Source organism: Haliaeetus leucocephalus, unplaced genomic scaffold (genome assembly GCF_000737465.1).
Source record: "Haliaeetus leucocephalus isolate CR32 unplaced genomic scaffold, Haliaeetus_leucocephalus-4.0 Scaffold616, whole genome shotgun sequence".
NCBI lineage: Eukaryota > Metazoa > Chordata > Aves > Accipitriformes > Accipitridae > Haliaeetus > Haliaeetus leucocephalus.
This window is the reverse complement of record NW_010973052.1, coordinates 970,151-982,660: the sequence shown is the minus strand read 5'-3', so window position 1 is coordinate 982,660 and position 12,510 is coordinate 970,151. Positions and strand designations below refer to the sequence as shown.

At 35.3% G+C, this 12,510-nt stretch overlaps 1 protein-coding gene across 1 annotated transcript in view; it reads left to right on the top strand.

Annotated features, from left to right (window-relative positions):
- CNTN5 (contactin 5) overlaps positions 1 to 12,510 on the top strand; it is a 248,719-nt gene that overhangs the window by 217,644 nt on the left and 18,565 nt on the right. The window contains exons 16-17 of the mRNA XM_010578200.1: positions 4,590 to 4,660; positions 7,784 to 8,018. Coding sequence (XP_010576502.1) covers positions 4,590 to 4,660; positions 7,784 to 8,018 — 306 coding nt within the window. The remainder of the gene's footprint in view (positions 1 to 4,589; positions 4,661 to 7,783; positions 8,019 to 12,510) is intronic.

Below are 12,510 nucleotides of genomic sequence, written 5' to 3'. Positions count from 1 at the left end.
TTTGTCTTCCCTCTATCTCACCTATTCAGATTGCAAAATTGAAGGGTAGGGACTAAATCTAGCTACATGTTTCTACAGCAATACTAAAATCAGTTATAATCTTGGCTGCTAAATACTTTTGTTCTGCACAAAAATTAAGATACACTACAAAAATAAGAATCTGTAATTTCTCTTCATAATAAACAAAACACACAGAATTGAAAAAGAAAATTGACATTTCCTTGGGAAAAAAAAAAGACAAAACAAAAAAAACCTTTAAAATTACTAAATATTCATTCAATAACATTTTTTTAAATTTCTTTACAAGATTGGAATATTAAAAATAGGATGAACCGTTTTTCAAGTACTTTCAGTTTTTCTAGGTTCAATGTGACATTTTTTTTTTCCTCTCTATAAGGAAAGGAATCCAGAGCTAGACCAGTTTAAAAGTTTTTTTTCAGTTCACTCATTGAAGTAAAAATGGGGACAGTTAAAAGGATTTTAAACAAAATGTAGATTTTCTTTATTTTCTTCAGCAAATATGAAATAAAATAATAATTTTGGATTAAAATTAAAAATCTCTGTAAACTCAAAACAAAATATTCTCATTTGTCTTTCCAGTTTAAATTTTTCTATTTTTAAATAAAACAGAAGTAAAATACACATTATACTTCTTTTTAAAACACAAATGGCTATGTTTCATTTGTTATAATGTCAAAATGAAAAATTTAGTAATTTTCAATATTTTGCCCAAAAGTGAGTACCCAAAATCTTTGAATGGGCTCATCTTTACAGTCTACCAGAATTGACAGTCTTCATTAAAAAAAAACCAAACCAGAAAAATCCATCAGCCATACAGAGTGAAGAAAGAGTTTTTAAAACCCTGAACCAAAAACCTAATTTAAGCACTCTAAAGCACAGAGCAGTTTTCAAAATGGGGGACACAGTGCAATCCTGGAAGGAAAGCTAACATCTACCCCAAATGTTCATGGTTTCATAGCTGTGGCATTACCTACCAATTACCTACCACTTCCAAAAGCCTCCCTAAACTTTTGATTTAAATACAGGTTTAAAATATATGGGTGGCCTTGTCGGCACTTTTCAGCACTTTATAACCACTGCTCCCACACACAAAGCCCTCAGCAACATCAGTTCTGTGCATACATTTTGTCCTAAACAAAACCCACTGCTTTTCATCCATAGTTAGCTTATAATGATAAGATACACAGGAATTATTAAACAATTGTCTGTGGCTTCATGTATAAGCTTTACCTTTCCATATCACCTTTTCTTCCTTTGTATTTTAAGCATATTGTCAAATGCTTCATAGGATTTCTGAGTGCTACATTCTTCACGCCTGCTTTTAGAGAAAACATTAAAGGTTTTTTTGTTTGGTTTAGGGGAGATAAGTTTTATTAGTGTTTCATTTCACTTGCATTTTCAGCATATCACAGTACTTCCATGAAAGTGGAAAATAATAAGAAACAAATCCTGCTGTTTCTGTTCAAATCAAACTCCCGGCAAAGTCATTTCAAGATTTTTATTTGTTTGCCTTAAGTGAAGGTTTCAACATCAATGTGTGCCAGCATAGACCCATTATTTACTGTGAACTACATCTAGTCACCATGTCTTTCAGAACACAGGTTTTAGTATTATTTGTTGTTCGCATTACCAGAATGAAGGAGAGACTTGGCTTGTAACAAATGAAAAGAAGAGTTGACCTGATCTCAAAGAGCCTGCAGTCTAAGAATAAAACAGGAGAGAAGTGAGAATAGGTAGCTGGCAAAGGGGCTAATGAGAAGGCTTTGATCAGAATTACAGACACACGATCAAGCTAAGCATAGTCACATTTTATGGTCCTAAGGACCAGTTTTAAGCCAAGGAGTGATTAATTTTCCAGTAGGTGATGTGCTCTCATCTTCTTGTTAAATGAGACATATTAGCACAGCAAAGAGATCTTTGCTACTAGTTGGGATGTATTTATTCAGAAGAAACAATACTGAATTTCTCAGCTTTGATAAACACTAAAGAAAAGAGGTCCTCATGTCATTGCGCCCCAGGCACATGGATCCTGTGTCCAGGAGCCAAGTTTAGTCATCATACTTGCATATTTGGTGCAAGTGCATCTCCACGAATGTCATGGCTGAGAATTAACAACTTCAAGATTGGGAAGTCACTAATTGCATGGCAATAAACTTAGGCTATGAGTGAGTAAATTCAGATATAATACTGATATAAAGGTGATGCTGCTGAAAGGGTTGCTAATATATAACTTCGGTGCCTGGGAAAAAATATATCCTTTTAATAGTTTTCTTCACTTAATCATTTCAAAATGTCCCCCTGTAACTCTGTATAATCTGCTTTGATGCAGTACAGAGGAAATGTTTTCCTTTGACACATTTATTCTTTTAATGGTTATTCATTTGCAAGAGTTTCACTGTGTGAATGTACATTTTAGTTTGGTGCAAAAGAAATTAATTGCTTTGGAAGTTTTATTCTTTTAACATTTATTCATTTAAATAGGGCTTCAGTCTGCAAAGTTGTTAACAGTAAAACTCTAGAAAGAGGACACTACAGGTTAAATAAGTCCATAATGTTGGATGCTTCAAAGGAGTACAGCACACTCTCTCATCAGTAACATGGCACCAACATAAAAACTTCATTTTTCTTTATAACTTAACCAAAAAATGTCTTAGAAAAGCAAAAGAAAAATGGGTGCTAAACAAGGTTTAAATATGCTCCATTAGAGATGGCATCATAATTTTTGCATGTTAATTAACTGGCAGATTATTCTTCATCTGCATCTTTTCACTGTAGAACATTCATCCCAGTGTTGCACACTGATATCTTTTTTTTTTTTTCAGTCCAGAGGGCAATTCTGTTTCTGAAAGGAAAATTTTATTAACTTTTTGCCATGTCAAGATTAGGTCTTAGTTTAAACTAGTTCATATCTCCAGTCAGTAGAGTCTAAACAATCATCCCCATTGTTTAGACAGTTATCTTTGGATGGGATGAACCACCCCAAAGCTCTGCTTTCACTGGAGAAGGAGCCTGGACTACAAGCTCAGCCTGGATACCTGGTTTCCCACTACCTAAAGTTAAACTGCAAAGCAATTTCATCATCTGATTATACGGAAGTCATGAGCTGTCAGCAGAGAGTAACTATGAAAGATATCATTTAGCTTGTGTGTAGTGGGAAGGGAGGGAGGGAGGGAGGCAGGAAAAAGTCGAAGGCACCATGTTTGCCACATGAACCCAGCTTTATGGGAGAGACATGTTTTACACATCAGAAATCTCCCCCATCAGTCTGGTAAGAACCACAGATAAAAGGGCTCTTACCTCACTTCCAACACTGTAAATCAGAAGCAATTCATAAGCTTTATGGGTTTGCATCATTTATGAGAAAAAGCAGAATTGGGCTTATGTTCTTTAAAGGGGAGTTCAGAGTTCAGAAAAACACCACACAAACAAATCCTGAAATTTTATGTGAACTTCCAGGATCTAGTAAAAAATGCACTTTCATTGAACTTAAGCTGTTAATGATCAACTTGGGAAATAGAGAGGACTGTGTACATTTATTTAAATGTATTTTTCCATGTACAGTTCAAAGGCACAGTGCTACTCAATAAATAAGCCTAACAGCATGCAATAAGGCCTTAACAGTTAATGCCTCAGAGGACGTTTCTACCAATGACCTATGTACTGCTGTAAGGAAGAAAAGAGAAAGGACTATGTCTTAGGACATATTTAATTAAATAAAGAATGCAAGTGTTACCTGCTCATAGTAAATAAATTCAAGACATTAGTCATTTTAGGAGCTTTATTAGAGGCACCAAGTAAGATAAAATAAATTATACAATTCCAACGGAACAACTGAGATTTCTGAAGCTTTACAAAATATGATAATGCAATTCACACTGATGATGATATTTATAATTTCTTTTAAAGAATTTCATTAGCTGCTCACATGGGCTTTTAAAGCCATAATGGTGGTCTCAATTTTTAAAGAACTGTCAGTAGTACTGCTTCCAGCATTTTGCAAGAAATGATAAGAGGTGTTTAAGGATGGTTACTTTAAAATTTCTGAAAAATGGCTCCTTGGTAAAGCATACAAGAATAGACTTACAAGAACTAAAACATTCTAAAACACTAATGACCTGGGAAATAGTAAAGACATATTATTTATGTCCTGAGATTTTACCTGAATTCTGAACTATCTCAGGTTCCCTGGCATTTGATTTTGAGTTGTCTATTCAAAAAATACAAATGTTGACAAAATAATTCCTGTTTTATCTATTAGCTGATCTGTACATTGAAATTTTGACTAATCTGCAGAAGACATAGTGCTTAAGCAGCTTTTTATTCCAGTATTATTTTTCTTCTCAGCTTATGCTTTCTTTGAGATTACAAGCTTGACTGGAATGCTCTGAAATGAAACTTGAACAAATTTTCTTTACCATGGAGTGCTATGTTTGTTATTTCTGCTCTGATTTGACAGCCTCATGTCTTCTGCAGCAACTTATTACTATGGGGAAAACTTCAATAACTTGGACATTCTGTTTTGTTTTTTTGGTTTGTTTTTTGTTTTTTTTTTTCCTTTTTGCTCACAGTTCCAAAGACACCTCCAGGTAATGTAAGTGGCAGAAGTGGAAGGCGACATGAATTAGTAATAGCATGGGAGGTAAGGGAATTTTCTGATTAAAGGTTTTGTTTCATGTTTACTTCTTTGAGGGCAAAGTAAAGAGTACAGTACTGGGGTTTCCTTACAGCAAATCTTGGCAAGACATGAACACAAAATACTGTTCTTTAAATAAATATGTTCTAAAGTTTCAAAGTAATGTGCATTTTCATGTGGTTTGAGTAGAGGGCATTATGGCAGCAGCTCCAAAGTTGTGCTAATTCATAAGTCTTTTCTTCCTGATCTACTGCTTGGGTTGATTTGACTTTTCTGGATCTTATGTAAATACTACACCAGAAGAAATAATAGCTAAGGGAAGAGAAGGAAAGCCTTGTAACTTTTTTTAAACTTAAATTAAGAAAGAATATTTTTTTTTAAGAATTTCATTAAAAAAGTAAAATTAAAGACCTGAAATAGATCTTTATTTTGAGAAGATATTTGTGATGCAAGATGCAACACAGATGTATGACAATGGGCAAATGGAGGAGTGGGAGCTGCTTTCTCTGCTAATCATAGATAACACAGTAGAACAAAGACTTTCCTTGAGGAGTTTTCAAAACTTCTAGATTCATCATGAAGTTTCAGATTCAGAAAAACCAAGAAAAATTCCATCAATTAAAGACATGGCATTTGGGGTTTTAATGAAAAAAGTTTTAGCCTAGCCAACTTGAGGAGATTCAGATGGTAAGAGAAACACAGAATTCTGACTAACTGCTTAAAATGGTAAATTTTAGGACATCTGAAGAGGCTGTCTTCTGTTGACACATCTGCTTTCTCTGACATCAGCTACCTGAGACAGCTGAGACAGAGCTGATTTCAGTTTGCTTTATAGTCTATAATTATAAACAGCAGCCTCTCTTCTATTGGGAGATAATTTGCAGAATCCCAAACAAGAACATGAGGTGTATCTGATGTAAACTGGCCTAATCCCAGCCCCTAATATGATATATTAGTATGCAGTATTCATATTAAGTGTCTCTAAAGTGTTACCCAGGTGACTGGAAAGGAGGACTACTGAAGTGTGTTATATCTCCCTCTCTGTCAAGGGTCAAAGTTTTCTTCCAAAAGAAACCAGAGGCCCACGGGTGTCCCATCCTGCGATACAGATACAACAGACAGTTAAAAACTAGCAATTCTGATAGCATAACTTTCAATATACATTCACTTTTTCCCACAAAGGCCAACTGATGCTTCTTCATTTATAGCTAAGGAGTGCAAACTGACAGTAAGACAGAAGGTGTTGATCCTTCGCCCTTGATTCTGATTAAGTCCTTGTTTCCATCAACACCTAGTGCTGTTCTTCCTAGTGTTAATACTGTCAGCACACTACTGTTTCACATGCCTCTTAAACTGCGTGAAGTCATTAATCAAATTAAGATTACAAAAACATCATGGCTTTTCATCTGTATTGAATATAAATTGTGAAGTGGTCATATTTACATTTTTTAATTGTTTGAAAGATTGCTACCATTTCTACTTATAGTCACTGTCTCTTCAAGAAATGGTAAAAAGATAGAACAAACCACAAAAAAACATGCAATTAAAAGTAAGTGTTGAAATTTCTGCTAAAGAACTAATCCTAGTGCATTGGATAACACTCCAACAACTGACTACAGACTACTGTGCTGTCTGCTGTAGCCACTGCATTTCCATAAGGCACAACCATAGTGTAAGTTACCATAGCTCCAGCATGGTCAGTCTGTGCTTTTGCAGGATCCAAAAAAGTCTTACACAGGCAATGGGAATTCAACAAAGTACTTTGAAGTCTGAAGACATACTGAGATGGTATATGGATATCTGGGAATTCAGGAAAAGACTAACCCACCTAGGGTCCTGAATTATACTCAGCAGTTTCAAACAAAATTTTATTCACATAACTTTCATTCACAGACTGTGTATTTAGCATTTGCAGTGAAATCCAAGGGGTCTGCTACTCCTCATGTATTTCTGGCTTTTTTTATAGTGACTGTCTACTGCCAACTCCATAAGTATTGCAAAGAGATGCAAGGATCCTCCTTTCCAGCTCAACTCACTAGATTACAAAGTCTGTCTTGTTTTTGCCTCCTCTGCCTTTGGAGTCATGATTTTTTCTTTTCATGGATGCATAGTGCACAGCTTCAGAAGGATGGGTAGAAAATGGTGTCTGCAAGTGAGGTGCCTGGTGATGAGATGTTCACTTGCAATGTGGAGGGGAGAAGATTTGGTGTCTCCTGTGCCCCTGTTCTGATTCACATGTTCGTTAGTTGCAGATCTAGGATGGACACCTCAAGAGAGGGAATTTAGACACTCTTTTTTTGGGGCATTTTCCATAGGCCTAATATGCTGACAGTTGTTAAACATAACCTAGTTCCTAAACTAGTCCATTGACTTTATAAGAAATGTGTAGGCAGTAAATTAGCATGAAAATTTCCATTCCTTGAATTGGACATGTAAGATCTAGCTTTTACAGTGCTCAGCCTCTGAACAGACAAATCCCTTTGCTGACTGCCTGCTTATGCAGATGTGTCCCCATTTAAGTGGCTAATTTCACAGATCCTCTGAGCATAGAACAGCAAATGAGATTTATTTTTTTTTACCAAGAGTCAGTGTGAGAGTTAGAACAACTAGATTTATTACATTATACCCTAAGTCTCAAATTGAACCCTAGACTTAAATCCCTAAGACTTGACACCCCATTTGGATACAGAAATCAGACAGGCTGGCACCTAAAACCCAAGAGAGTCCCGCTGTAGTAAGTGTCACATCATATTTTAGGAGCCCTTAACAATATATTGCTCTATAATTTTAACAAGGTCACTGGAAGGGGCTATTCCACTAATAGACCACTGGTTAAAGCATTAACCACAAAGTGGGAGACACAGAACAAAAAATCTTTCTGAGCTGAACAGCTTATTGAGTCCTAGGACAGTAACCTAACTATGGTTATTAGGTGAAGAAACTCTCTTACAAGGTTCCGCTTGAGAAGCAATTGTCCCTATGTGTTCACAGGCATGATAACTAAAATCCTATAATGCAACTGTCAGGGATCACCCTCACACAAGCAGCCAGATTATGATCAGCCACTGAGTGACTGCTTTCTTAATTAGCAAAACCACATCTGATTATTACCTGAACTTTATTTTTTAGCCAGTGTCAGAAGAGTTTCAGAATGGAGAAGGATTTGGATATATCGTAGCCTTCAGACCCAATGGAACACGTGGCTGGAAGGAAAAAATGGTGACATCTTCAGATGCCTCGAAGTTCATCTACAGAGATGAAAGTGTGCCACCTCTGACTCCTTTTGAGGTGAAAGTTGGTGTTTACAACAACAAAGGTGATGGTCCCTTCAGCCCTATTGTGGTCATCTGCTCAGCTGAAGGAGGTCAGTTGAACATGAGATTAACTTGTATATTATGAACTATATTAAGCTATTTTTATATCATGTGTCCTACTATACCATGCTTTTTCAATCTTAAATTTCAAAATTCTTTCCAGAAGTGCTAAGTAACATTAAACTTGCTGAAGTTACCTAGAAAGCAAGTTACAAAGTTTAGGAATAGACTTCAAGTCACATCAGTGCTAACCAAAAAAATCTCTTTTAATGAAGGTTCATCCCTAACATGAACTCTGTAGCCTTAACTTCAAGCTGGGCTGCTCTAACAAGGATCAAAGAAAGGCTGATATTTTCTAATGTTCTGAGTTTCTTGATATTTTTTTGATGGGTTAATCAGACAGCAGCTCAAAGTCTAAATAAATTCATTTATGAATATTCCTTTCCTAGTTAATGGATACTAAAAGTGCACAGAATGCAATTTTGTTCTTATTTTTATTATTTTTTTCTATTATTTTTTTCTTTTTTAGTTCATTACTATAAAAGTTCTGAATTTATGTTAAAGTCCAAATATTCAATGTGAATTATAGGAATAGTTCAGAAGAACAAATGAAAAATATTTCTCGAAAATTTCTATGTCAACTCTGAACAATGTTTTGGGGAAAAAAAAAGACTAATTTGTACTAGTAAAAGAAGGTGTTCTGTATTGACAGGAGCCAATGTATAGAAATTTCCATACACACAAAAGGTAAATAAATGTTATCCATGGGAATATTTTGAGCAGCTCCGTTACTGGAAGTCATATACTTCAGTTCTACTTTACTATACTACCTTTGAGTTATCCCACTGTCTCCTGTTAGGAGAACAAAATAAGTATAGTCCTAGTACAGATGGGAGGAATTTCTTACTATCTGTACACAAATGTAGTGTGAAGATAATGGTATTTCATGTGAAGCTGGAAAACATTAAATGCTTTTCCATATTTGCCCACAATTGATGTGTAATTTTGGAGCCATGATATAGCAGAGATTATCTACTACTATTCTCTCACAGTAATTACAGAGGTTGGAAATGCTGTTTTTGCTAAAAGCAGTTCCAGTAATTTGTGTTCCACTGTTTGGATCAACATTACCAAGTATTCATATTATTATAAAAACAATTTCATTTTAAAATGTAAAAATTGACAGTACAACTTGGAAATTTTATAGTTGACTTCTGTTTTCCTCAATAGAAAATGATACTGTGAGACCGATGGTGATGTTTTTGTTATTTAACAATTTCATACTCTAATCAGAAAGTTCAATAAAAATAGAATTTTGTAAGGTAAGGCAGGCAAAATGTTAAGGGATTTTTTTTTTTTTAAAGAGCAAAAGCTTTTTTAACAAAGGCTGAATGTTGAGTTGTAATAAGTAGTCCTTTGCTTGTTATTTGGACAAGAGTGGAAATGGAAAAATCAGTAACATATAAATCAATTTTTCTAACATATCTTTTAAATTATGAACTTTACAAATTATCGTAATAGAATTATTAAAATTAACTTTCTCTCTGCTCCCAGACACTATCTCTAGAAACCAATTTTTCTGATTATAATTCAGTTATTTGAAAGTACCTACCCATCATAGCTTTGCTAATTCAGTCTCTGCATGTGTCTGTACATTAGACTTTCCTTTGGTAAGAGGAATTCTATGGGGCTAAATACTTTAAAAGACTTATAATAATTAAGGAAAAAATATGGGAAGCTGTGACAATACAGTGCAAAATTAATTTATAAAAAACTTTTCTCCAGAAAAACCCTAGGTAATATACTGAAAATTTAAAGGAATAACAAACCCGTTTATTACAGCTAAGTTCTGGGCAATATGGAGACTGAGGACAATAGACATTTCAGCTGGCTATACAAAAAGGGGGAACCAGTTCTGGAAGAGGCATGGATTTTCACACTTAAGGAGCTAAACAACTGAAGGCACATTTTCTCGAGGATTTCTACAGAAGAGGAGATATTAAATAAAGATTGACAGTACAATATGTTATGGTCCTAGGGCTGATCTAGCAAACCCTTAGCTTACTTGCTTTTCATCACACACTCAATTCATTGCTCTACAAACATCTAGAATAAAGGCCTAGGATAAAATTATTAAAAGTTAAGGAAACTTTATGTTACATATTAAAGGATTTCCGACATCTACAGATGGATCTACAACTGTTTACTGGCATAACAAATGTGTCTAAGGAAGTCTAAAACCTGTTGCCTCTGCTAAGCATACAGTTAATAAACAAGAGTTTGCATAGGACAGGTTCTGGACAGGGAAGAAATTTCCCAGTTGCTAAGAATGAATGCATCTCTCTCTTTTCCCTATGTCTGTGACTGCATATTGTGTCCTCTCTGATCTACATTCAGAGCCCATTCGTGGTGACTCGGAGTTGTGCCTAGGCCAGCAGCTTGGCGGGTGGTATTGAGTAGGATGTTCCCCTCTGTGAACACAACTGACTGCCCTCTGATTACATAAAGTCTCTCTCCGACTGAGGCAAAAGGCTTAAAAAATGACCTTCTGAGTAAATCTCAGAAAACACGAGCAAAACACTGACTGCTTTTTCATAAGTTAGTAGAGGGGCTAATCCTTTTATCTCTATCTCTAAGTCAAATGTTTAGGAGATAATATGATACCAATGGTTACTGAGGAATCGATGGTGATAACCTAAAGTTGAAGCGGGGAAAAAGCCTGACTGGTTATAGATGTTTTAAGATGTTTCTTCTTCTTCATTGGCCTTTTGACTTCATAGGAAACATCAGCAGGATACAGCTCATGAGAGAGACTATCCAGGATTTAAAGATGCAGATAAATGTAATAGAAGAATAGAGAATAGAATGGAGATAAAAAGGTTGTACAAAACTAGCTGGATAACCCAGGAGGAAAAAAAGCAAATGTGACCCTCTGGAAAAGATGGCCTAATGCAGTAAAAAAGTTTGAAGGAGGATTCTTTCCTGGAGACCTTAGGAAAGGAAGAAAGCAAGCAATCAAGGAGAGAAGAAGAGAGGCCAGATGTTTTAGTGAAGTAAAAGGATGATGACAGCCAGGGACCTGTTCTGAAGAGGGAATGAGACTGATACACAGAAGATGCAGGACAGAAAAAAAGATGCACAATTATCTTCAATAAGAAGGCAGAGCAGAATGACACAATAGACATGTTCCAGCACCAGGGAAAGACAAGCCCAAACCTTTCATACAGGAACCCTTTAATAAGAGAAAGAGACACCAGAGCACATAGAAAGCACAGCAATTTAGGCTGCCTGCCAGAAAAAAAAGATTGCAATGTGCAGGCCTGGGACTGAAAAGGAGCATGAAGAGAGCAGGGAGAAATCTTCTGACTGCACTTTCTGCCAGGAAAACAATGATATCAGATTCATGCAAGAACATACTGAAACAAAGCACTGAACTTCAGTGCAGGAACAGATGATTTTAATCCACAGAGAATACAAATGGTAAAGGCACAAGATATTGTAAAAAAACCCCAATGAACAAAAGCAGAGTTAAGCACTGTTTGTTTTAAGATTTATATATTCTTTGGAGATTTTTCTTGATGACTACATTCTGCTTAAATACTGAGGGGCTAAGAATGCCAAGACTACTAATACAAGCTTTCAGTCTCAGGAAAATCATATGCAATCTCTAAGTGTAGTTTTAATTCACTGAAAGAGGAAAACTGGGAAAATCAGAAATATAGCAATGGAAAAGGAAATATGTGAGCATACAGGTATGATTGCAAGAAGATGGAAAAGGCTATACTGGTAAGAATGATGGCCAGGTAGGCTTCTTTTAGCAAGCATGACTAGACAAAGTATGAGCTACATAGGAAAGACAAAATAAAAAAAAATTTAAAAATATAAAAAATAATAAAAATAAAAATAAAAATGGTTGGATGTCATACATGCTGGTGATGTGATAACATATCAGGAAATACAAAACCAATGTGGGATAAAATGGAATATCCTTGGGTACCATGTCTTTTCAGAAAAGAGCAATTGAAGAAACTGGGAGTTGAACTAGAGATCAGTTGCTGATTGCCCTGATCAATTTGGATGCTGAGAAAGACCTTTCTAATTTTAAATAAATATTATAGGACACTGTTACTTATGAGAGAATTTAGCTGCTCAGAGTAGTTTGGATAGTAAATACAACTAATGGCCTTGTGTTCCAGCTGTGATAATTAGCATTCTTTTTCCAGTACCAACTAAATAAGAAGAAATAACGGTACTATAGACTTGTTTTGATGAATAATTAAAACACTACAGAAAAGTTGATCATAACAAATAACAGTGGAACAAGTCATCATTAAATAGCAGGAAATTGTTTAATAAGCTGAAATTAACAGTTGAGAGTACAAATGGAAGTGTTTTGGAGTGTCTCTGAGCCAAAGGTGTAAAATCTACCTGAAGTAGAAGAAATGGTACATTTATAACGCAATACATTACATCTGAGGATCTAGAGATGTACCCACTAAAATATACCCAGGAAATTAGTAGAAACTAGAGGAGCTTGTTTCT